The sequence below is a fragment of the Quercus lobata genome, chromosome 7 (assembly GCF_001633185.2).
Source record: "Quercus lobata isolate SW786 chromosome 7, ValleyOak3.0 Primary Assembly, whole genome shotgun sequence".
Lineage (NCBI taxonomy): Eukaryota > Viridiplantae > Streptophyta > Magnoliopsida > Fagales > Fagaceae > Quercus > Quercus lobata.
In genome coordinates this window covers 34242397-34268620 of record NC_044910.1, presented here as the reverse complement: position 1 = coordinate 34268620, position 26224 = coordinate 34242397, and the positions used below count along the sequence as shown (strand labels likewise).

General features: G+C 35.7%; 4 protein-coding genes across 4 annotated transcripts; 3 read left to right on the top strand and 1 right to left on the bottom strand.

The window, feature by feature from the left end:
- Positions 1-239: 239 nt before the first annotated feature.
- On the top strand, positions 240-7038 carry LOC115952637 (ethylene-overproduction protein 1). Its single transcript, XM_031069818.1, has 4 exons — positions 240-2650; positions 3827-4118; positions 4207-4516; positions 6320-7038. Exons 1-4 carry the CDS (start codon positions 639-641, stop codon positions 6544-6546), a joined length of 2841 nt encoding a protein of 946 aa, XP_030925678.1. The 5' UTR covers positions 240-638; the 3' UTR covers positions 6547-7038.
- Positions 7039-7114: 76 nt separating this feature from the next.
- On the top strand, positions 7115-8872 carry LOC115952638. The gene is made up of 2 exons (XM_031069819.1): positions 7115-7245; positions 7345-8872. The coding sequence occupies exon 2, from the start codon at positions 7890-7892 to the stop codon at positions 8721-8723; it is 834 nt and encodes a 277-aa protein (XP_030925679.1). The 5' UTR covers positions 7115-7245; positions 7345-7889; the 3' UTR covers positions 8724-8872.
- Positions 8873-11707: 2835 nt separating this feature from the next.
- LOC115952690 (importin subunit beta-1-like) lies at positions 11708-16083 on the top strand. Its single transcript, XM_031069897.1, has 3 exons — positions 11708-11989; positions 13025-15445; positions 15538-16083. Exons 2-3 carry the CDS (start codon positions 13026-13028, stop codon positions 15734-15736), a joined length of 2619 nt encoding a protein of 872 aa, XP_030925757.1. The 5' UTR covers positions 11708-11989; position 13025; the 3' UTR covers positions 15737-16083.
- A 689-nt stretch (positions 16084-16772) lies between these two features.
- LOC115952691 (lectin-domain containing receptor kinase VI.3-like) lies at positions 16773-23619 on the bottom strand. The gene is made up of 2 exons (XM_031069898.1): positions 22341-23619; positions 16773-17993 (listed from the first exon to the last, which is right to left on the bottom strand). The coding sequence occupies exons 1-2, from the start codon at positions 23452-23454 to the stop codon at positions 17068-17070; spliced, it is 2040 nt and encodes a 679-aa protein (XP_030925758.1). The 5' UTR covers positions 23455-23619; the 3' UTR covers positions 16773-17067.
- Positions 23620-26224: the final 2605 nt, after the last annotated feature.

The window sequence follows — 26224 nt, the reverse complement described above, 5'->3', positions numbered from 1 at the left end:
TAGCGGTTCTCCTCTTTCACTTTTACCGGATTATTACACACACACACTAAACAAAGGAAGCGAGAAGAGAGAGAGAGAGAGAGAGAGAGAGAGAGAGAGAGAGAGACATCCTTAACCCTTTTACCAGAGATAGACACAAACACACACAAAAACACAAACACACTCTTTTATCGAAAAAATAATAATAATAATAATTATTAAAAAATATATACAATTATATATTCATTTTATTTATTGGGAAAAAAAATGAAAGAGAGCTAGAGTGGCCGTTGAAACGGCTTATAGCTCCACCTCACACTTCTCGTTGGCGATCAACGTGTTCATAGAGATCAATTCAAACCCAATTTCCCATTTTCTCCGCAAAAAAACCAAAACCCAACAAAAAAAAAAAAAACACACAGAATCCCAGAAAATCAAATCCACCCATTTCTAATTCTCTTTTCTTAGCCTGCACCACCACCACCACCACCCCTTCTTTCTTTTTCTTCACCCCATTCCCAAACGGTGGTGTTTGCACGGCTTAGGCAAACAAGGTACAAAATTTTCTTCTTTTTCTTATATATATATAGAATTTCATTCTCTGGATGTGTTTTTGGTTTTGAGTTTTTTATTTTTCAAAAGCAAAAAAAAAAGGGGAAATGCAACACAATTTATTTACAACAATGCGTAGTTTGAAAATCATGGAAGGGTGTAAAGGCACACAAGTCTATGCGTTAAACCCATCAAATCCACCTCCTCCTGGTGTAGGAGATAAACTTTTGCACCATCTTCAAGACCATTTAAGAGCCAATTCAATTCGATCCAAATCCAACCGAAATTACCCACCACCTAATATGACAGTCCCTAATGTTGTTGTTGTGTCCGAAAGTCTTTTACGATGTGGGCTTCCTGGGACGGATCTACTCGAGCCCCAGATTGAGCCTTGTCTTAAATCTGTTGATTTTGTGGAAGCCCTGGCTGATGTGCATCGTAGGATTGAGAGTTGTGACCAGTTTGAGAAATCAAGGTTGTATCTTGAGCAATGCGCGATGTTTAGGGGTTTGGCTGATTTGAAGCTGTTTAGAAGGAGTCTTAGGTCGGCTAGGCAACACGCGGTGGATGTGCATAATAAGGTGGTGATCGCGGCGTGGTTGAGGTATGAGAGGAGAGAGGATGAGTTGATTGGGTACTCCACCATGGATTGTTATGGCCGGAATGTTGAGTGTCCTAAGGCTAGTTTGGTTTCGGGTTATGATCCTGAGTCGGTGTATGATTCGTGTGATTGTTATCGGGGACGTAGGGAGGATGTTGAGAATGATGGGGTTTTGATTGAGGGTGAGGAAGAGTGTTCGACATCTGAGGAAGATTGTGATTTGTCTTTTTGTATTGGGGATGATGAGATTAGGTGTATACGGTACAAGATGGCTTTGTTATCAAGACCGTTTGGTGCAATGTTGTATGGTGAATTCAAGGAGTCAAGAAGGGAGAAGATAAATTTTTCACAGAATGGAATTTCTGCCGACGCAATGAGGGCTGCAGAAATTTTTAGCAGGACAAAAAGGTTAAGTTGGTTTAATGTGCATATTGTTTTGGAGCTACTTTCTTTGGCAAACAGGTTTTGTTGTGAGGAGATGAAGCATGCTTGTGATGTTCATTTGGCATCTTTGGTTAGTGACATGGAGGACGCGATGTTGTTGATTGAGTATGGATTGGAGGAGAACGCATATCTTCTAGTGGCAGCTTGCTTGCAGGTGTTCTTGAGAGAGCTCCCAAGTTCAATTCACAATCCTAATGTGATGAGATTTTTTTGTAGTTCAGAGGCTTGCGAAAAATTGGCTACAGTTGGGCATGCTTCTTTTGTTTTGTATTATTTCTTGAGCCAAATTGCCATGGAGGAAGACATGAAATCAAACATTACGGTGATGCTTCTGGAAAGGTTGCAAGAGTGTGCAGTTGAAGTTTGGGAGAAGCAGCTTGCATTTCACCAGTTGGGTGTTGTGATGATTGAGAGGAAAGAATATAAAGATGCACAATGTTGGTTTGAGGCAGCGGCTGAGGTGGGTCATATTTATTCATTAGTGGGTGTTGCAAGGGCTAAGTATAAGCGTGGCCACAAGTATTCAGCATACAAGCAGATGAACTCACTCATTTCAGATTATACACCAGTTGGATGGATGTATCAGGAGCGAGCTATGTATTGTGTTGGGAAGGAGAAGATGACTGATTTAAAAACTGCAACTGAATTGGATCCAACTCTCACTTATCCATACAAGTATCGGGCTGTTGCTCTGGCGGAGGAGAAGAAGATTGGAGCAGCAATCTCAGAAATCAATAAAATAATTGGATTCAAGGTCACACCTGATTGCCTTGAACTACGTGCCTGGTTTGCTATTGCTCAAGAAGATTATGATGGAGCTCTAAGAGACGTCCGGGCACTTTTGACATTGGAACCAAATTATATGATGTTTCATGGGAAAATGCATGGTGACCACTTAGTAGAGCTCCTCCGTCCTCATGTTCTGCAGTGGAGTCAGGCTGATTGCTGGATGCACCTATATGACCGATGGTCCTCTGTTGATGATATTGGCTCTCTATCTGTGGTACACCATATGTTGGCAAATGACCCCGGAAAGAGTCTCCTACGCTTTCGGCAGTCACTTCTTCTATTACGGTAAGTATTAAAAGTGGTACATAAGTTTTATCTCAGTTTTATACTGCTTTTTCTTAACAACAATGTTATAGTAATGGCTCTATTAGGCCACTCAACATCTTTCTTGAGCTCTGAACCTCTGACTAGTTTACTCATTTATAATGTTGTGTCCTGTCATTAACTTTCTGCTTTAAAATCTATCCATTTGCTGTGGAGCTGTAGCAGCCAAGGGTGACATCTTGACGTATACAGAGATGTTGGTTTCAATCTTTATTTAAAGAGTAGTACATATCTTATTTATCAAAAAGAAAAAGAAAAAGAGTAGTACATATCTTTCCCTACTGGTTCTTGGTTTCAATTTAATCTTATAGAAGATGAGCCAATTTTATAACTTTATGCTGCAGTAGTTATTACTGTTAAGATGGTGCAGCATGCATCTTCACTGAAGTGAACTAGCCATTAATAGTGGGACAATTGCTGGCATTCAGCCTCATTGAAGTGAACGTCAAAACTATGATAATTACCAATGGAAAATAATTATTGGTATGTGCATAAATGAGCTCCCTTGCCCCTCTCTGTTGTCTGTGTGCTTGTGTGTGTGTGTGTGTGTGAGAGAGAGAGAGAGAGAGAGAGAGAGAGAGAGAGGTAGAGGTGATGAGGTTACGATAACTGCTGAGAGCTCTGGGCTTAGCAGAGTCTTGTGTGTGATTTATCTAATAACATTTAATCTCTGTTTGTCCTTCAGTCAATTTAAAACTGAGCCAGACTTCAACTTCCCAACTTTCTTCTGTTCAAGTGAGAACCCAACATGGGGGTAGTTTTGGACAACCATTTTTGTCTTTAGTCAGTTGGTGAATATTTTTGTAACTGAAGTCATCTTGAAATTTTCTTGCAATCAAGGAAAATTTTTCCCACTTGGCATATTAGAACATTCAGTATTGGTTTGGATTCACAAGTTATTTTTATTACCATTAATGTAGGTCAACTTATGACTATTTGTTGTCATGAGTTGTGATATCTATTAGGTTTTTTATATGAAATTAGGAAATGCTAATTACACAATATGCTTCAGGTGTCAGGTCATAGATGAGGAATCTATCCACCTTATACAGTTATTTTACTTTTAGCAGACTTGTTCTATTTATCTAATATGAAAGTTTATTTTTTATTTATTTTTTATGTTTTTTATTATTGTAGCTTAAATTGTCAAAAGGCAGCTATGCGTAGCCTCCGGTTGGCTAGAAATCACTCTTCTACTGAGCATGAAAGGCTTGTCTATGAAGGATGGATACTATATGATACTGGCCATCGTGAAGAAGCATTAGCTAAGGCTGAGGAGTCCATTTCCATACAGAGATCCTTTGAAGCCTTCTTTCTTAAAGCATATGCTTTAGCAGACTCTAGTCTTGATCCAAAGTCTTCAATTTATGTGATCCAGCTTTTGGAGGAAGCTCTTAGATGCCCTTCAGATGGCCTTCGGAAAGGACAAGTAAGTTTCATCTTTAGAGCAATCCTAATAAATTGTCTTATGCACCGGAATAAAGTATTAAATTTTGGGTGATTCTGCTATTCTGCAGGCACTAAATAATCTAGGGAGTGTCTATGTAGACTGTGATAAGCTGGATCTTGCTGCTGACTGCTACACGAGTGCACTTAACATCAAACATACGCGAGCACATCAAGGTCTGGCACGTGTATATCATCTTAAAAATCAACGCAAAGCTGCTTATGATGAGATGACGAAGCTTGTAGAGAAGGCCCAAAACAATGCATCAGCTTATGAGAAACGTTCAGAATACTGTGACCGTGACATGGCAAAGAGTGATCTTAGTATGGCAACACAATTAGATCCCTTGAGGACATACCCTTACAGATATAGGGCGGCGGGTAAGTTCCATAATGAAGTTTCTGGTTTCTTATTACACTTTGTTTACAATTGGAAGTCATTCTCCATTTTTACTTATAAAGAAGAAGAGCAAAAATTTCAATTTCAAATGTTTCAAAATTTTCTGCAGCAAGGTGAACATTGTGTTGCACTCGTGATATTTCTGTTATTGTTAAGTTATAAAGACGTTTCAATCTGTAGACTTAAGTGGATGTTAGATCCCTGACTAGTTTGTTTAGGGTACATAGCTGACCCCAAATTTTGAGACTAAGGCTTTGCTATTGTTTTTGTTGTATAAGCGGATGTGAGATGTTGAAGGTCATTGTCAAGTTTAACTTTTGTTCAGCCCCACTTTTTGAGCTACCAATTTCGCCTTTTGACTCAAGTTAAATGAATCAACTAGCATCTTCTTGATCATGGCGATCATGTTACTCCTAAAACAATTTTTGTGTGGTTCCCAAAGAAAGACATGGGTTTCAATTTCTTTTATTCAAATAAATATGGAAGAAGTCTTCGTAATTGCTGCATTTCCCCTTTCTTTAGGAGGAAAAGATTGCCTTATGGACCAAAGGGTACTTCAATGACCAGGACATCCTGATGTAGGAAGATTAGGACTTTCTCCCTTTGCTTGTTATACTAGCTTATTGTACCAAAACTCTCTTTTCATACCTTGTTTCTGCCTTCTGTAACAATTTCCCTGCCAATCCTTTATATATAGATGCTTGTATGAATTTCAACTGAAAAACTTAAGCGGCACATGGGTTTCATCTGCTACCCCATTTACTAGCATCATCTTTGATCTACATCACTTATGACGCAACTGCTATAATTGTTGGGGCTGGAGCAGTTTTCTGGTGCATTATCTGTTGAGTTTAGATTCACACTGCAAATTCTTTCACTTAATTGTCTATGGTATATTGCAATTATTTTTTATATTCTTCAGTCATGAGATCATAAGTTGCACATTAAATTATGCATGTCTATTCCTTACCTTGTTGGCTAAGCCTTGTGATGTTTGTTTATGGTAAATGAGCCACAATACTGCGTGATTGCCTAGGTTGAAATTGCAATTAGTTGACTTGAAAAGAGTCATAGACCATGGACCTTGTAGCCATAGGATTAAATCCAGTCATCAGGTCTTTTTGAAATCTAAAATACATTTGATTTCTCCTCTGAAACATTTCATTTAAAAATGATTTACATGCCAATTTGTGTAATAATTAATTCTGGAAACTTTTGCTTTGCAACTTTGCATTGGTATGGATTGCTTTACAACTTTGCATTGGTATGGATTGGGTTGGCAATCAAGCCATTTAAAACATAAGGTAGAGCTGCTTCTGTTAATTGAGATTACTTGCATTGCATTACGTGCATCCAATTGCAAGTCTTGCTCCTGAATTAGAGAATGGAACCATATCTTTATCCTGTCCTTTATGGACCATAGGATTCTTGCAGAATATTGGTGATACTTACAGAAATAAGAGGAAAGACAACACCTGGATTTACAATTGACCAAACTTATAGTTAAAAGAAGGAAGTGGTTAGTTCAGTTTTCCACCCACTCCCCCATAGTTTTTGATATTTTGGTGGAATTTTCATTTTGTCGTTGGTTATCAGCTTCATATTTACACCATGAATCAAAAAAAGAAGCATATAGTTCAGTTTCCCCCATCCTCCTCACATACTTTGATATTCTGATGGAGTTTATCTCATTGTCAATGGCTATCAACTTCATACATATACAAAAGTGTATGCATGTGTAGACTGCTTTGTTAACTACTAACATGGGAGTTATGCTCAACCAGTTTTAATGGATGACCACAAAGAAGCTGACGCCATATCAGAGCTTACAAGGGCCATTACTTTCAAGCCCGACCTGCAGCTGCTACATCTTCGAGCGGCATTTCATGAATCAATGGGGGATTATGTCTCCACCATCCAAGACTGTGAAGCAGCCCTGTGTCTCGATCCAAACCATTCTGAAACTCTTGAACTCTATAACAAAGCAAAGGAGCGGGTTAATGAACATTGAATAACAAAGTGAAGATCAGAAATCTCTAATTGTGTTTCTTTTCTTCACTATATTTATGGGTGCAATCTTAGTCCTGCCACTGGTTCTTTTCTACAATAAGGCCAGCACTCTGTCAATGCAGCGCTACATATATTTTTCGATTTGTTTCAAGAAACATTCAACTACCAAATTTGGCATGGCCTTTGAGATAAAAGGAATTCAGGAGGAAAATGAGAATTTTGTTTTTTTTTTTTTTAAAGATGGAACATAGAGAAGCAAGATAGTATGTAAATATGTCAACTGGGTTATGGATTGGATCAAGTGGTGATACATGTGGTGCAGACTGCTGCTGCTGTTTAGTATACTCTTTTGGTTGAAATAGTTGTTAAATTACTGACGGTGGAAACAAACTTGTACATGAAATGGCAGCTTGTGGTTTAAGTTTGTTCAGTTTAGAGGCTTTACATTCATTGTTTCTTGGCTGAGGGATGATACATATCATAACATTTTTCAGATTGTTGTCTCAAATCTTGTATTAGCTTCACAGTTTTCCCTTGTGGGGAAAAAAAGTGTTTATTTTTCCCACAAAAACTTACATTTTAATTTCTTCTCTCTAAATTATTTTTCTTTCAATGGAGTGCTTTAAAACCTGAACTGAAGGAACCATGAAGCGGAATTCGAAATTGCATCTAGCCAATAGACATTCATCTGGATTTGAGGGTAGGTTTCAAGAAAGGAATTAAGCAATGCAAGAATAATGACACAATAGAAACTGTTATGCCAACTACCATGAACTTTTTTTTATTTGTTATTTTGCAGGATGTACCATTGACTTTAATAAGAAAACTAGCAAGGCTAAGAAAATGAAAATACACAATGACAAGTCACTATTGAAGACTGCTTGTCCTTTTGGCATCAAGTCTTTGATTCCCAGCTGCAAATAGATGATTCTCAAAATTGGACAGTCGTTTTCAAGCCTGAAATAAATAGATCAATCAAAACCCGATTTGATGTTGCAATCTTTATGGTTGATACCATCCTTTAAGAACTACATTATGCAAAGTCAATTGACTTCTATATTGTAATCCAAGTCAAAAGGGAAATCAAAAAAGCAATTGAGTTCGGTGCACCACTTGTTTCTTCATGCATGGTTGTTATTAGAGATAGTACAACTCCAGGGTCTTTTCACCTCACCTGTGACCATATCTAAAGAGAAATATCGGTTTTACTTTTAATGGATTGCACGAGAAACCCATAATTCCAACCGTTTTTAATAATTTCGCCCAACTGCCTCATAACATTTCTTCCCTTATCACTACCTAAATCTCAAGTTATCTTCCATCTTCATTTGCAAGATAGTCTGTATGGGAAATGAAGAAGCTATGAATTCAAAATATCCCAGAAAGCTGAACTTTAATGCACCGCTCCTTTCGATAAGGCGCAGTGGTGGTTACACTGATGAAGAACAGTCTTGTACGAATTCACAAGGCGTGTTGGCGAATGCAAGTGATGATAGGATCCCATTTTCATGGGAGCAAGCTCCAGGAAAGCCTAAGGACTTGGATAGAGGTGACACATCTGAGGTGGAAACGCCACGTCCGAGGCTCCCACCATGTCTTTGGCATCCTGATATAGAAGCAACGAGTAATGATTATCCTCATGATGCTAATGATGATGATGCAGTTGATGATCTTGATGACCTTGATGATGGTTGTGATGGTGATGTTGATGATGACTACGACGATGATGCTGCTTTCTCAGATGCTATGGATGTCTTCTCATTGTCTGAGGCAATTGACATTGTGACAAAAGCCGAGAAAGTTCAAGAATTTGATAGCTTGAAGTTAAAGCTTGCAGAGTCTAGAGGCAGTGAATCACCTAATTTCATAATTAGGCGCTTTCTTCCTGATGCCACAGCATTGGCTGCATCATCTGCTTTAGCTTTTTCCAAGAGTTTCAACAAGAGACCTCCTAAACAGTGCAACTGCCCTGAAGCTTGTGAGTTGCACCCAGTTACTGGGCAATCATATGCTACACCAAAGGCTTGTGGCCTGGAAATTCTCTTCCCTTGGCGCATGAAGCACAAGATTTGTGGTGTAAAGAGCCCTATCCGGAAAGACTCTATAAAAGTGCAACCTCAATGTGGGGAAAAGCCAAAGAAACATAGTTCATCCTCTAGTAAGCCTTTACCGATGTAGATAAAGATACTCGAGACTAATGATTTTTTTTTTCTTTTTTCTTTTTGCCTTCTCTTATTTTTGTTGTTTGAACTTCTTTAAGCAAATACAGTAATTGTGATTGGTGTCATTTAAGAATATAATAAATAAATGTTTGAATTACTTTTTAATGATTTGTGACACATCAATTTATAAGAATTATGTAGTGAAATTTATAACATCTTGGTATAACTTTTGTTTAAATGGTATAGCTGCATGAGTTAGGATTGGAGAGAGTTTCATCTTAGTAGTCTGAGATTCATAACCCATATGACTGTTGAGAATTAATATTGTCATGTTGGCACTTGTGGATGAATTGGTGCTTGGGCCATGAGAGATTGCAGAGGTACGATAGGCAGACATTAGAACATGCATACTGCATAGTTTTTGTTTTTGATGTTGTCTTTTGGTCCTGATGCAACCTGGGCTAGCTGGTTTTTGCAACCATTCCCTTTGTACTTATGCTCACACTGCTTTTCCAATTGGTAATGAAATGATGAGTTGGAGATCCCAAAAAAAGAAATATTGGTTCTTGTGCCCACAATAATGAAAACCATTTCCAAATTCATCAATTTTAGGATATAAACTGCCAACATAGAATTTTTGATTTGGTTGCTATTTACTTTACAAGGTAGAACATCAAGATTGAGGGAAACAACAGACTCAAAGTACTAACTAACCCCAAAAACAAAAACAAAAACAAAAACAAAGCTCATCAAGTTAATCTTATGCTCATTCTCAAAAAAAGAGAAGAAGAAGAAGAAGAAAGTTAATCTTATGCTGCCCGGCAGCTCGTAACCACAAGTTGTCGTTGGTAGGTTCATATTTGTAGATATTTTACTTATTTGTCATGTTTCTTTTATGTGTGTGAATGAAGTGGAAAGCTTGCTCTTCATTTTTGCCTTATTTCTTTAGGATGTTCATATATCGAGTAGCTGTCTTATAAAAACAAAATTGGTCTCAGTTTCATATAAACCACTTTATATTGGGTTTTCACCTCAAATTTGATAATTATGACTTAGACAACCAGTTTATATTGAGTTTCACCTCAAATTTGATAATTATGATTTATGGCTTAGACAACTAATAGAACTTTAAAATCTAACTTTGTGCTTACTAATGGAATTTTAAATTATCATCCAAAATTTCATGTATGACTCGGGTAGCAACTAGGAGATAGAATATGGAATAACTTGTAGACCATGATTGCAAACCTAGATATATAAACTTGATTGAGAGAGAGCTGTTGTTCAATCCTCTCTCTCTCGGGTTGGTTTTTATTTTATTTTTTTACATGTGTCACATTAGTGGGCGTTAATTGATTTAACTGCATACTAACAAATGAATCAATTTGACAAATGTGTGAAATTCATAGAATAAATTGATTAAAATAAAGTTCAAGAGATGTAATAACTACTGCCTCCAAAATTAGGGAGTATCAGAGCATTTTTTCCATAAATAAAATAATTAATTTAAAAAATGAATCAAACAAAAGATAAATTATTAGGTCCACCAAAAGGATTGCTGATATGGTCCTCCTTGACCTCCCAACTAATAAAATGATGTTATTTATGCAAATATGACATCACTTGGTAATTATTTATTTATTTTTTATTCCTTGTGCTGATTAGGAAGTTCACTAATACATTTGCATAGATAATATCGTCTTATTGCTTGGGAGGACTACGTCAGCAGTCCTCTTCACTTGGTAATTATTTATTTATTTTTTATTCCTTGTGCTGATTAGGAAGTTCACTAATACATTTGCATAGATAATATCGTCTTATTGCTTGGGTGGACTACGTCAGCAGTCCTCTCGATAGACCTAATAATTTTTCCAAACAAAAAGGGCCAAAATGAAAAAAATAAATAAAAAAAAATATTAAATGTAAAAGCCTAGAATAAAAGTAACCCCAAACTTTATGAATGAAAAATGTACTTTTATTCTTTATTTCTTTTTTAGGAGATTGGTCTTTGAATTTCTAAGCGTGAAAATATATTTATTCTTTTTAAAGAATAAAGGTACCATAAAAGGATTTAAGAGTTAAAAGGGGCCTCTTATTGTGAAAAAGCATGAATTTTGGAAATATTTAGAGAAAAAAAGCACCAAGTCAAACTTATTTAGTTATGTAGCATGTTTTTTGGAACTCGAGTTTGTCAAACTCAAGTTCCAAGCATTATGGCAATTTGATTAAACATGATGCTTGGAACTCAAATGTCAAACTCGAGTTCCAAAAATGTGCTACATAACTAAATAAGTTTGATTAGGGATTATTTAGCAAATTTTTCCTAAAATTATACTCCCTTGTCCCAATTTGTTTGTCATATTTGAAAAGTTAAATTTTTTAAGGGACCATCATTTATTATCTTATCTATTTTATAAAAATATATAAGTTTACAAAATTACCCTTAAATAAATTTATTAACTTTTTTTTTAAAAGAGTTATTCTTAATGAGGCAACTAAAAAAGTGTCCCAGTTAAATTGATTTTTTTAAATATTTATTAGTTTTCTTTTCAAATAATTTTGAAAATAAAATAGGGGTATAATAAGAATATTACTAAATTAATGAATTTTATTTTTAGAAATAGGATAATATTTTGAAACATCCTAAAATAAAATAGATGACAAACAAATGGAGACATTGGGAATACATTTTAGCAAAAATTTCCGAGTTAAGAGATAAGAGCAAACAAGATTTTATTAGGGGAATGGGCCGGAACTCACTGGTGATATATGAGCTTCGAAGCCCAACAAAACAATTCAAACGGATAAGGGCAAAAACCAACGGTCCGATTCACACGTACGAATTCCCACACACGTGGGAGATTTCAAACTAAAAATCAACTAGGGTTTTTTTTTTTCCGAGGCGGTGATCCCGGGCAGTCTCGGGCAGCCAAAAAAAAAAGGGAAAAAAACCCTGCCCGTTATTTTTACACAACAAAACACTTTTTATTTTATTTCCAAATTTTTAATTTAATTTCTCACAACACTCTCTCTCCCTCTCTCTCCCGCTTCTTTCTTAGCATTCGAAATACACAGAGAGAGTCACCAAAGACTCCTCAATTATAAATAAAAACTCTCTCTCACTATATATATATAAACACCCAAACACTCACACAAATCAAATTATTTCTCGTTTTCTCTTTCTCTCAGAGCTCAGAGTTTAAGAAGCCGATTCTCCAAGTGAGAGAGTGTGTGAAACCCTAGCTTTGTATTTAGGGTTTTGGAGGCTCTTGCCGATTTAAGGTACTTGTACTTGCTCTCTCATCTACGGTTTATACGAATAGATCTATGAGTTTTGTGGCTTTGTTTTCTGTGTTTTTGACTGAGTTCGGTGTTTTAGGGTTTTTTTGCATTTTGTTTTTGTGATTATGCCTTGTTTTTAGGGTTTTTTTTGCTGGTTCTGCTTGGATCTGAGGTTTAATTTGTTCGTACCGGTTTTAATTTTTGAATTGTGCATCGGATTGTTGCGGATTGTGTGGTTTTGGTTAGAGTGTGTATTTTTAGGGTTTAAGCTTCGGTTTGAAATGATTGAGTTTGGAGGTGAACGAGTTGATTAGGAAAAGAAATTGTGTGTTTGGTTGGTAAGGAATTCTGGGAGGACCTTGTGAGAATTTAGAAATCTGATTCTTTGGTTGAGAAATGTATACAGAATGGAGTAATTTTGAATAATTTATGCATCTATGATGAAAATTTTGCATGTCAGAGGGCAAAAAGTTCCTTCTGAAATATTGGTACCTGATACTGTCACAAATTTTGATGGGAATTGCTGTTTGGTTCTTCAGTTTTTGGTTTCAACAAACTGGTTGTTCTTCGTGTGAATTGCTGGTATTTTCATGGATATAAACCTGCAAACTAAAGTTGTAAATCATAATCCATAGCCCGCTATATGTTTGTATGGTTCAATGTCAATATCACACATGTACGTGAAGTAATTTGTGCACAGAATAGATTGCATGCACCTATCCACTAACCATTGTCTTGTTTATTGAGTTTTCAAAAGCCTTGTTTAATTATAATTTAATGCTGTGTAAAGGTCAACCAGTTTTTATTCAAAAACTTTTTAATTTGTTTAGGCATGGCTCAATATCAATATCACACATGTAGACGAAGTATTTTGTGCAAGGAATATTACATTTGCTTATTCCCTAACCATTCTCTTGTTTATTAAGTTTCCAAAAGCCTTGTTTAATTACAATCTATTGGGTGTAAAGGTCAACCAGTTTTTATTAAGTCACTTTTAAAAAATTTTAATGTGCTCTTTTATTGCAATTTGGACAGAATGGCTTTGGAGATCACCCAGTTCCTACTGTCTGCTCAGTCACCTGATGCAAATGTCCGTACTGAAGCAGAGGCCAATCTTACACGATTTCAAGAGCAGAACCTTCCTTCCTTTCTTCTCTCCTTGTCAGTTGAGCTTGCGAACGATGAGAAACCAATTGAATCCCGTAGACTTGCTGGTATTGTGCTTAAGAACTCATTAGATGCTAAAGATGCTGTTAGAAAGGAGCATCTTGTTCAAAAATGGATGGAAATTGACATTTCCATTAAATCCCAAATCAAAGATTTGCTCTTGAGAACTCTTGGGTCAGCTGCAACAGAGGCAAGGCACACTTCTGCACAAGTGATTGCTAAAATTGCTTCTATTGAAATTCCAAAGAAGCTGTGGCCTGAGCTAATTGCATCCTTGCTTACCAATATGACTCATCAAGATAGGCCGGCCAGTTTGAAACAGGCAACATTGGAAACTCTTGGATATGTGTGTGAGGAGATATCCCATGAGGATCTTGTGCAAGATGAAGTAAATTCTGTGCTCACTGCTGTAGTGCAAGGGATGAACCTTGCTGAGCACAGTCCTGAAGTCCGTCTTGCAGCAACAAAGGCTCTATATAACGCTCTAGATTTTGCGCAGACCAACTTTGAAAATGATATGGAGCGGAGTTACATCATGAAAATGGTCTGTGAGACGGCCATTTCCAAGGAGGTGGAGATCCGGCAGGTTGCTTTTGAGTGTCTTGTTTCGATAGCATCAACATACTATGAGAAGCTTGAGCCTTACATGCAGGCTCTCTTTGAGCTTACATCCAATGCAGTAAAAGGAGATGAAGAGGCTGTAGCCCTCCAAGCAATCGAGTTCTGGAGTTCCATTTGTGATGAAGAGATAGAGCTTCAAGAGTATGAGAATCCTGAGAGTGGGGACTCCGAGCCTCCTAATTCCCATTTCATTGAGAAGGCTTTGTCGTCTTTAGTTCCTATGTTGTTAGAAACTTTACTGAAGCAGGAAGAAGACCAGGATCAGGATGACAGCATTTGGAATTTATCCATGGCTGGTGGGACTTGTCTTGGTCTTGTTGCAAGAACTGTTGGGGATGCTATTGTGCCCCTTGTGATGCCTTTTATCGAGGCTAACATATCAAAGCCGGATTGGCATTGTCGTGAGGCAGCTACATATGCCTTTGGCTCAATCCTTGAAGGCCCAACCATTGACAAGCTCACTCCCTTGGTCCATGCAGGTCTGGATTTTATGCTTAAGGCAATGAAGGATGAAAACAACCATGTCAGAGACACTACTGCTTGGACTCTCAGTCGTATTTTTGAGTTATTACACTGTCCAGCTAGTGGATTTTCTGTGATTTCTTCTGAGAACATTAGACAGGTTCTTTCAGTATTGATGGAAAGTATTAATGACACTCCAAATGTAGCAGAAAAGGTCTGTGGGGCAATTTATTACCTTGCCCAGGGATATGAGGATGCTGTACCAAGTTCCTCTCTTCTTACACCATTCCTTACAGAGATCATCACTTACCTTATTAGGACTGCTGATCGTACGGATGGTGGTGACTCTAAGCTCAGGTCATCTGCATATGAAACCTTGAATGAAGTGATCAGGTGTTCAAATGTTGCAGAGACATCTCGCATCATAGAACACCTGCTCCCTGTCATTATGAATAAGTTGGAGCAGACTCTACAGCTTCAGATTGTCTCAACAGATGATAGGGAAAAGCAAGGTGACTTGCAAGCTTCTCTTTGTGGTGTTCTTCAGGTCATTATCCAGAAACTTAGCAGTACAGATGAAACCAAGTCCATAATACTACAGGAAGCAGATAAGATTATGACATTGTTCTTGAGGGTGTTTGCTTGTCGTAGCTCTACAGTGCATGAGGAAGCAATGCTTGCAATTGGTGCGCTTGCTTATGCCTGTGGACCAAATTTCGAGAACTATATGCATGAGTTCTACCCATATTTGGAGATGGGACTGCAGAATTTTGAGGAATACCAGGTTTGCTCCATCACTGTTGGGGTGGTTGGTGACATTTGTCGTGCATTGGATGACAAGGTCTTGCAGTTCTGTGATGGGATCATGAAACACCTTCTTAATGATCTCGGCAGTAATGAACTGCACCGGTCTGTCAAGCCTCCCATATTCTCTTGCTTTGGGGACATTGCACTTGCCATAGGAGAGCATTTTGAGAGATATGTCTCTTATGCAGTAACAGCAATGCAGCAAGCTTCCCAAATCTGTGCGCAGATTGATCTCAATGATGAAGAGTTTATGGAGTATGGTAACCAGCTCAGGCGTAGCATCTTTGAAGCTTACTCCGGTATTCTCCAAGGTTTTAAGAACTCAAAGCCTGAGGTGATGTTGCCATATGCTGCACATCTCTTGCAGTTTATAGAACTGGTCTTCTTGGACAGACAGAGGTATTATTTCTTTCTTTTCATTCCTTTTTGTCTCTGTTCTTCCTACATTTTTTTCTTTAAAAGTCTCATTGTTTTGCTTTCATATTTTGCAGAGACGAGAGTGTGACAAAGGCTGCAGTTGCCGTGATGGGTGATCTTGCAGATGCACTTGGTCCGAACACAAAGCTCCTGTTTAGAGATCGCGCATTCTATATTGAATTTTTGGGCGAGTGTCTTCAATCCGATGATGAACAGCTCAAGGAGACTGCAACTTGGACCCAGGGGATGATTGGACGTGTCATGGTTTCATGAGATGAAGCCAAGCCGGCCGTGTTTGCAAGTAGAGAGGTAGTCTGTTAAGTAGTGTTTTTAAATATTTCTCCTTCTAAATGGGTCTATTTTTTCCTAGTCATGGGTAAAGTAAAGCTTAAGCGAACTTGAACGAAGTTGAGTTCATCAATGTGTCCTGCGTATTGCGGATTTTTGAATTGTGAGAAACTTCGAAAATCCGCTGTCAGTGGGGTTAGGGAGGGAACGTTGTTAATTCCATACTAGATGGGTGGCCTGCGACTGTGTTATTGAACGTTGGTTTAGTTCAATGCGTCCACTGATCGGTGGTTTGTTGAGTTATTTTCATGTATTCCATCCTTTTTTTTTAAGTGCTTTTCTAATTCCCCATTCAACTGCCTCATGAGTCATCTCTACAAAAAATTATATCTTGTTTGGGGTGTATATGCCTTCTCTCTCACAACAGGTGGGTCCCACACACCCACCAACTGTGAGAGAGAAGGCATATACACCCCAAACAGGGTATAACATCTCCATCGTTACACAACTTTATGACGTGATAATATTTTGTTATCAGTGGTGACTGAACGGTAAACACTAGAGGTACGAATAATATGCATGTATTGCTGATCTTTGCGGTCCCATTTTCTTGTCAACCAAAACGGGTACTTTCAGATGCATAAAAAAATTTCCAATGTCAAAGGAATATATTTACTTCAAAATTTAAATGGTCTTTTGGGTAATGAATGAATATAATGGTGGAATTCTGTGAAGTATTTTTCAGTTCATGATTATAATAATCATCATGCAAAAGCCAGGACAAGACTTTGCTGTTCCTAGTCCAAATAATGGGGGATTAATCAAGTCGTGCAAATCTGTGAAGTTGTTTTCGGTTTCCCATAATATCTATCATCATGCATGAAGCCGAGACAAGACTTTACTGTTCTTAGTCCAAATAATTGAGAATTAACCTAATGGAGTGCATTTCTGTGGAGTTGTTTGATTATCATCATGCATAATGCCGAAACAAGAAGTACTGTTCTTAGTCTAAATAATTGGGGACAACTGAACTGAGGGATTAATGTAATAAAATCTATAGTCAATGTAGAATGATGAGTTTGTTACAAATGAATTTCAAACTTGGGGTTGAAGGGATACTTTAAGAGCAAAACTAAGTATAGTATTTAGCTGTTGTTTTTTAGGTTTCTTTAAGATATTGTACTTAAATTTTGTCTCTCCTATTTTCCTGTCTTAGAAAATAGGAAATTTTGAACATAAGCAGACTGGAAGATTTGATTACTCCAGGATGTACAAGCTGATATACCTCAAAAAATGGAAAGTTTTGAAGCTCCTTACTATCTACCAGCGTCTATAGAACTGGAAGTGATGTCTCCAATGCTCGATGAATGATACGAAGTTGTGGTCATATAACCAGAAATTACTGCTAAATTTCTCGAGTTCATTTCACCGCCACTGTGAAAGTCAACCGAGCCCCAGTCAACCACGGCAGGAAGTGGGTCATCCCCACTAAGATACCGAGTCACTTGTCTCATGGTAGGCCTAGCTTCTGGTTTGTGATGAGAACAAAGTAAACCCAATTCCAAAACCAACTCGGCCTCATCAACCATGTAATTTGAGTTCAACTTTGGATCAAGTGCATCTAGAATTTGACCCAATTGATGACATTCCATAATCCAGTCAACCAAAACGAAATTGCTCGAGCCAATTGGTCTTCTCCCAGTAGCCACTTCAAGGAGCAAAATCCCATAAGCAAACACATCAGAACTTGTAGATACCTTACCCGTGCGAGCCAATTCTGGGGCAATGTATCCAATTGTGCCAACAACATTGGTGGTGTGTGACAATTTGTCATGATCAAATAGCCTGGCAAGACCAAAGTCACCTAGCCTTGCATTCAGTTCAGCATCTATCAAAACATTGCTGGACTTCACGTCTCTGTGGATCACAACTTGCTCCCATTCTTCATGCAGATACAGTAATCCTGCAGCAATGCCTTTGAGGATATTGTACCTTGCGTCCCAAGTCAACACAAAGTTGTTTTTGGGTTTGAAAATCAGAGAGTCTAGGCTACCATTTGGAATATAATCGTAGACTATAAGGAGATCATTTTTACGCTTGCACCATCCTTGGAGATTGACCAGGTTCTTGTGTCTTAACCTTCCCAAGCTTTCAATCTCTGCTGCAAATTCTCTCATTCCTTGGATTGAGTTATGCATTATCTTCTTTACAGCAACTTCGCTTCCAGTGGCTGGTACAATACCTGTTAGAATATGATTAAATAATTAAATTCATATTTATAATAAATAAAATTTTTGGGAGAATTGGTAATCATCAATATAAATATATATATAAAAGCATAGACCTTATGCGGGAGAGCATGAGGTTTTGCCAATTGGCACTCTCTTTGAAAAGATAATTGTTTGTTTTTTTTTTTTTTTTTGATATAAAATACATCATTCTTAATTTATTGCACTTATTAGATGCCACATTAGTTATTTACTAAACTAAATAGATTTTAATTAGTAATAAATAAGACTAATGGACAAGATAGAGGGATGTTAATCATCAAAAACTCTTTGCTTCCTTATTCCTCTGTCCAAAGGTTTTCTTATGTTTATGCCTACTCCTCTTCCCTTATAACTAAATACCTACTCTTCCTAAACCACTACATGCCTTCTCTTATGCCTATGTTGCTAAATTACCAATTCTATGTTCTATAATTTGCACAAACTGAAATAGCATTCAAATTATTTAAGAACACATGAAATCATATAAAAATCACCAAATTAGAGTTTAAAATTATAATTAAATTTTTAAAAGAAATCTAGGCACATTTGCACAAAAATTCCATGTAACTAAGTCACACTTAAGGAATATTGGACCATTTTTCCTTTGTATAAATAGAAGGGTCCCAATGGGATGAGGGGGCTAACAATTTTCTCTCCAAAACATTTATTGTAGGAACACAAGTTTTCCACTGTAGACTTTTCACGATTAAAGAACATGACTTGCCAACTAATCAAACTAGATTTCTTAGTACCTACAACAATTTCACAACATCAAGAACAAACCCCAGTGTATACAATGTCAAATTCCATTGTCTCATGTTACATCAAATGAGTGTTTAATGTTTCTTGCAAAGTATTGAATAGTAAAGCTTATGGGCCATAGTCTCAATTACAACTTTCAATCATGTTGGACTAAAATGACACCTATCAACAATGTATCATTATGAGATGCCTAAAAAATTTGGAGTGTACACAACGTTTAGTGTGGATAGGAAGAAATTTCATCCTATTCCAATTTAATGATCCTGGAATTTTGTATACAAGTAATAATCAAGAAAACTTCCACCTAAAATAAGTCGGACTTTTGGGCCATAGTCTCAATTACAACTTTCAATCATGTTGGACTTGGATGACACCTATCAACAACGTATCATTATGAAATGCCGAAAAAATTTGGAGTGTACACAACGTTTAGTGTGGATGAGAAAAAATTTCATCCTATTCCAATTGGTTAGGTTAGTAAGGGACCTATTCCAATTTAATGATCCTGAAATTTTGTATACAAGTAATAATCAAGGAAACTTCCACCTAAAATAAGTCGGACTTTTGGCAAGAGAGAAAATTGATGTCTAGACAAATCAAGCTAAGGCTAACCAAAATGGACCATATTCTTAATTTCTTATCTCTATTTGTTTCATGTACAAGACTTGTAGTCAATGCTTGGCATATAAAAGTTGAACATCTTATCTAAAGTCCATCCTCTGAAAGCTTGAGAAAAATTCATTTAAACCAACACAATATATAAATTATAAAGGAATCAAAGAAAAATTGTCAAAAATAATGAAAATTTAATCTATGCTTGAATTCTTATAAGGATGAACACAATAGCAATATCCTTTAAAAAAAAAAAAAAGAGATAAAAAAATCTATACTTATTTTATACGAATGATAAAGTCTTATCACAAAGTTTTTTGAGACTCATGTTGATTAGTGATTAGAAGTTATAAAGGAATTATCATCAATATATATATATATATATATATATATATATAAGCAGAGATCGCATACGGGAGTGCGTGAGGTCTTGCCAAGTGATGCTCTAATTTTGCATTTAACATTTTTTTACCTCTTTCATTAAATTTTTTTTACTATTACCCAAAAGTTTACATTAACTTATTTTACTGTTATCTCATTAGTCTCTCATTAATTGCCTAAGCTTACATCACACATTTCTCTCTTTTTCATGTCTTTTAGCATATCCACCATTTTAATACTTTAAAAAAAGCAAAAATATAATAATTAAGGACTAATAGTAATAACTAACCAGATAAAGCCTTGTAGAGAGATAGAGAGACATAAAAATGTTGTGGATTGTTAAATAAAACACATTGTTTCACTATAAAAAGACTTGAGACTGACAAAACATTTGAAAAAGAGAGAAAAAGAAATCTAAGGGGACGTTGCCTCCATCATATTAGCCTTCCCCCACCATCAAGACGTTGAAACCCCTACGAGTATTATTTTTTCTTTTTAAATTAGGAGATTAAATATGATTTAGGTTTGGGTAATTTGGTTAGATAGTTTTTGTTTTGGGTATATAAGTAAAGAGAATATTTGATACGCAATGTAAAGCCATATTCTACCATGGTTTTAAATCATCTATAAAAACACGTGCATACACACTTGCCCACACCATGTTTTAATGTCACACTATCAATGAGTGGAAGACAGTGAGAGAGTTGGACATACTTTTATTTCATAGTATTAAATATGTGAACACAACACAAATTATTTGATTTTCATGGTCTTGTTACTCTTTTACATTTATTTTTTGTTTCATGATTTAAAAAAAAATAAATAATAATCTTACCTTTTTTTATTTTTTTATTTTTTATTTTAAGGGTGAAAAATTAATCTTACCTTGAGAAGACTATAAATATGCAGTGAAACAACTTTCATTGTTACCTCTTTCACTGATTTTTTATTTTTTTTTTATTGTTATCCAAAAGTTCATATTATCTTATTTAACTGTTATCTCATTAATATCTCATTAATTGCCTAAGTTTACACCACACCTTTCATTATTCTTCATGTCATTTAGCATACCCACTATTTTAGTAATTTTTTTTTTTTAAAAGTAAGAGCAAATAGTAATAACTAACGAGATAAGACTCTAAAGAGAGATAGAGAGACACAAAAATATTGTGGATTGTTAAATAAAAGACACTATTTCACTATATATTATCAAAATAAAATACCTGAGACTAACAAAACAATTGAAAGAGAGAGAAAGAGGAATCTAAGGGGTCACCACCTCCGTTATGCTAACCTCCCACCACCATCAAGACACCAAAACCGCTATGGGTAATCTTTTTTTCTTTATAAATTAGGGGCTTAAATATGATTTAGGTTAGGTAATTTGGTTAGTTAGTTTTTGTTTTAGGTATATAAGTAGAGGGAATATTTGGTGCGTAATGTAAAGTCATATTCTACCATGGTTTAATTTTAAATCATCTATAAGACACATGCATACACACTTGCCCACACCATGTCTTAATGTCGTACTATCGATGAGTGGAAGATAATTAGAGAGTTGGGTTTACTTTTATTTCATAGTATGAAATATGTGAATACAACATAAATTAGTTTATTTCATGGTCCCATTACTCTTTTGCATTTATTTTTGGTTTCATGATTTAAAAAAATAATAATCTTACCTTAAGAAGGCTACAAATATGCAGTGAAACTACTAAACCAATTTTTAATATCTCAAAATATATATGTTTCTTTATTCTAATTTAGTTTACTTTTTCTTTATAATTTATGTACAACATTATTCAAAACTATTTATATAAAATATCATAAAATTATCCATGCATTGCACGGGCAACTTACTAGTTTATTATAATATGAGAGTAGGTGGTATCGAGTTTGATGTTTGTCTCCCCTCTTCCTCCCATTTAAAAAGTTAAAAAAATCCCACATGTTGGGTCCTAGTTATTAAGTGAGAGTCTAGATCCACGCATAAGGAGAGTGTGATAGTGAAAAAAGAAAATAGTATATAAGACTTTGTAAGTATTAATCCCAAACCCTTCTTAAAAGGGACCATAAGGGTACCAAAATGGAAAAAAAGTGGGCCACAATGGACTGAATTGACGGAAATGTTGTGCTAATATGGCCCAACAAGAGTATAACAATAATAAATATTAGGCTTAACAATTAGATATTATATACTTTTTCCATCCCAAATTGTTTGGCCTTTATTCTATTTTGGGATGTCACAAAATTATGTTCTGTTTGACAAACACCATTAATTTACTAACATCCCCTTTATACCCTTAATTTATTTGTAGGAGCATTTTTTTTAAATTAAAAACCTAAATTTTGAAAACCACTATACATGACATCTTTATTCAAATTTAAAGATTAAAAAAAAACCTTCAACAAAGAAAAACAAATTTGTTTAAGGGTAATTTAGGAAATTTCTAACATTTTTCAAAGAGATAAGGTAGTTAATGATATTTCCCTAAATAATTGGGTTTTTCTAACTAGGTCAAACAATTTGGGACAGAGGGAATAGATTAGTAATTCATTCATACCTTTGTAGACTGCACCAAAGCCTCCAACTCCAATAACTCCAGTCTCTTTGAAACCCTTTGTTGCTGCATAAAGATCCTTGTATTGAAACCTGTGAGGACAATCCAACTCCCAGTCCTCAAGACTGTGATGCTGCACCATCTTTTTGAAACATGTAAAAAAGAACAGAATCCCCAACAGAATGAGTGTGATAGCAGATAGACTGGCAATCACAACCTTCAATTGGGGTTTGTAAGCCGATGAACTATTCTCCATTGGAGGTGGCAAAGGAAGTTGAGAAATATTGAGTGAAGGAGCAGTTATATTCATTGAAAAACTCCATCCTAAAATGTAATGAAAGCTTGTTTTTTGGCCTGTTGCAGCAGAGAAGCCAACATACATAGTCTTATTAAGAATTGGTGTCAAGTCTATGGGATGGGAAATGAGGGGTTTAGTTGGTTTGTGTTCCTCTTCCAAGAAAGGAGATATTGTAACATTCACAACTTTTTTCACACCATCATATTGAATCCAGGCACGAATAGGATCACCGCTCTCTAAAGTCAGTTCATTGAAATTTGCATCATTGTCCTTATCATACTCATAATAACCAGCAGCCCAAGATATAATTGAATCCACGCTATTGTTGTTGACTCCCACATGGTTTCCTTCTTTGTCTGAGTTCTCTTTGTACCCTTTGACCGTATCGAATTCAACTGCAAAGACATGGTTTGAAGCATTTCCATCATTGGAGGAGTTGAAAATTCCAAGGTAATGCTCAGGCTGAGCTCCAGGGAATTGCTTGGAGGGTGACAAAGTGAAAGCAAGGCCATAGCCACCTGGGCTAGAGGTTGATGGTTTTATTGCAAAAACAAATGATGTGCTGAAAGAAGACGCATTTGGGTCCAAAGAAGAGTTACTGTACATATCAATGGGGTTTGTATAGAACGCATGGCCAATAACATTGTTTGATGCATTAGTGAGCTTAAGTGCACCACTAGGCTTGACAATAGAGGCTCCCTCTAGGCTGATGCGAGACATTTCACTGCCATTGAATCCATTAAAAATGAATTCAGTAGCTTGAGATTGAACAACAATAGGAAAGAAGAGAAGGAAAGCAAAAGACATTGCTAAGACCATTATGGGATTTTTGAGAGTTGACAAATTGTAATAAGAGGAACGCAAACAAGAACAAAGATAAGAGCTTTAATAAGAGAAAGTTGAGGGGCTCTTAACCGAGTGATTTGAGATGGTAGACTTAGTCAGTCCAAAACACCTTAGAGAACTGGGCAAGACAAAAACGAATTGGTCCTTGAGAGTTGGGAGTCACAATCCAAGACCTGTGTCTAATATTAATATATGTCATATTCATCACAGCAAGACCGGCGAAGGAAGTGATATTTATTTAATTTTCGTCCTCATTATCTTCTTGCCGTGGTGGAGAGGAAATTTGAATTTTCAGTTCATTTCCAGGGCTATAGTTGGTTCGGTATTGACCAATTGATCATGTTGTCAAAGAAACAAGAGCCACAATCATTTCCCAAGTCTCCCCAATTTTGTATGTGGAATGTTAATTCTGTACCTATAAGACCGGTGTGTGTTTTTTTTTTTTTTTTTTTTTTAAAAAAAAAAAAAATTTATCAGAAGGCCTTAATTGGTGGCTACCTTTGGAAATAAATGAGCCATTTGTGGCGAATTTGCAGCAAATCTTTCGCTACATAGGTTCATGCATGGAAACTTCTAACAGTAGGCCAAAGACGACGAGATAATTGTCGTTTACCATCAGATTAAGAAGAAACCAATAAGAATTTTTTTTTTTGTAGACAAAAATTGATCACGTCTCAACAATAAAATATGTTATTAGCTAAACTAAGCGGAACTTCGCGAGACTCCATATGACATCAGGGGAGTGCAACATAGCAGTCAAACTTTTGGATCTATTTATTTCATTCTTGCAACTTATTTTCTTTGTGAAAAGGTTAATGTTCACAATCAGAGCCTTTCCCTATCCAAACTTGGGCTTCCATTCTATCTTTAGATTTTTCTTCTTCTTTTTGTTTTTGTGCGTGTGCTCTGGGGTTGTGTTTAACTGATAACTTAAGTTACAATCCATATAGTTATCAATTCTGAAAAATATTGTATACTTAATTTTTTAAAGAAATTTTTTAAAAATCCATACCCAATAGATAAAATAGTACAAGGCTGGGAGACCAATTTATTTTTATTAGGTTTTATCCATCATTTTATGTTAAGATATATATATATATATATATATATATATATATAGCCTTCTTATTTTTATCATCTATTGGCCATTATTGACTTTGACCCAGAGAACAATCAATTACAATTAGGTCTTGTGAGGAAGCTCAAATGGTAGAAGAATAAGTAAAGTTAGAGAGACACAACAAAATTTCAAAAATAATTTCACAATATTTAAATTATCATATCAACTCATTCATTGACTCACTACAACTTTTAATTTAAAATTTTTGGTATGCTAATTTAAAAATGTTGTGAAATTAATGATTTGATAATAAAAAACTGTTAGGTTCTAAAAGTTTAGAACAATTGGCAAATCGTGAACACAAACTTGTCTAAATATAGATCTTAGAGTCTATAGGTATTATTAGACAATGCTCAAGGTGATTCAAGTCAAGATTCAAGAACAAGTAAGCCGCAGAAAGAAGAATTCAGAAACTGCCTGGTTCGATCGTTCAAAGAACAGGCTCAACCGATCGAGAATCGTATCTGCAGAATTTGAATTAAGCCCAAACAACAGTTCAAACCCATTAAGGATTAAGGTTTCAGATCTAATTCTTCTAGTATATAAAAGAAACCCTAAGCACGTTTTTAAAAGGCTTTTTAGAGAGAGAAGAGTATGCCTCTTTTGTAGATCTAGGGTTTTGTACCCAAAAGTTCTCTAAGGTCTTTATTAAGTTGTGTGTTGAATCTTTTGTGAAATCTGAGAGATGTTTACCTTCGTACACACACACATAGAGCTATCAAGATCAAGATTTGCATCAAGAACTTGATGGTGGTCTCAATTGTTGCATAAAGAATTTTTAAGAAGATTCAAAACCTTTGAGTGGAGTCTCAAAGTCACAAGTAGGAGAACTTGTAGTTGTTGTAGATCAAAGAAAGAAGTAGTCCGTGGATTCGGAGCTGTCACGTGGTCATGGTAGTAAGTTTTCTACTCGAGATAGCGATAGGATATTAGTGGTTTAAGTTCTATTGTAAAAATTTCAATTCTTTCATAATGGATCTGTTTTACCTTGAGGATAGTTAGGTTAAATCATCCTTAGATTTTTTACCGATTAGGTTTTCCTGAGTTATCATATTGTTGTGTTCTTTATATTTTTGCTTTATTTACATAATATGATTGTTTTGTTTTAACCTAGATCTGAATAATAAACTTAAGTATTCACTTGGCTAATTAATTATGTTAAACAATCTAGTTTAAGGGATCTAAAAACGTACAAAAACAACACCAACAACAACATTATTAAAAAAAAAAAAAATCAACAACAATAACTAATTTAGGATTCAGTTATGAATTCGATAGACTAATCAAAGTCGATTGCGCACCTATATCATTCTACCATATCTAAAATCAAAGAAAATTAAATAATACAACACATGAAAAGTCACTTATTTTGCAGTTTTATATTCTGTCTGTATGTCAATGTTTTATAGTTTGATCCTCTCAATTCAATAATACTAATGGAGTAATGGTTGCCTGCCTATATCCTTTTTTCCTCAACTTCCTTATAAATTCTCTTATACTTTATAGTTTCATTGTTGGAGTTTTGTCTATAAAAATGATGTTCATAGAACCTGTTTAATGGTCATTATTTCAATTTCTACAACAATTAAGTTAACATAATTGTCATTCGTGTAAGTCAATATT

Coding starts and splice junctions, on each gene's coding strand:
- LOC115952637 (XM_031069818.1), top strand. CDS start 639: ATGCAACACAATTTATTTACAACAATGCGTAGTTTGAAAATCATGGAA. Junction 4,119..4,206: donor ATGGCCTTCGGAAAGGACAA/GTAAGTTTCATC, acceptor GCTATTCTGCAG/GCACTAAATAATCTAGGGAG. Junction 4,517..6,319: donor TTACAGATATAGGGCGGCGG/GTAAGTTCCATA, acceptor ATGCTCAACCAG/TTTTAATGGATGACCACAAA.
- LOC115952638 (XM_031069819.1), top strand. CDS start 7,890: ATGGGAAATGAAGAAGCTATGAATTCAAAATATCCCAGAAAGCTGAAC.
- LOC115952690 (XM_031069897.1), top strand. CDS start 13,026: ATGGCTTTGGAGATCACCCAGTTCCTACTGTCTGCTCAGTCACCTGAT. Junction 15,446..15,537: donor GTCTTCTTGGACAGACAGAG/GTATTATTTCTT, acceptor CATATTTTGCAG/AGACGAGAGTGTGACAAAGG.
- LOC115952691 (XM_031069898.1), bottom strand. CDS start 23,454: ATGGTCTTAGCAATGTCTTTTGCTTTCCTTCTCTTCTTTCCTATTGTT. Junction 17,994..22,340: donor CTTTGGTGCAGTCTACAAAG/GTATGAATGAAT, acceptor ATATTCTAACAG/GTATTGTACCAGCCACTGGA.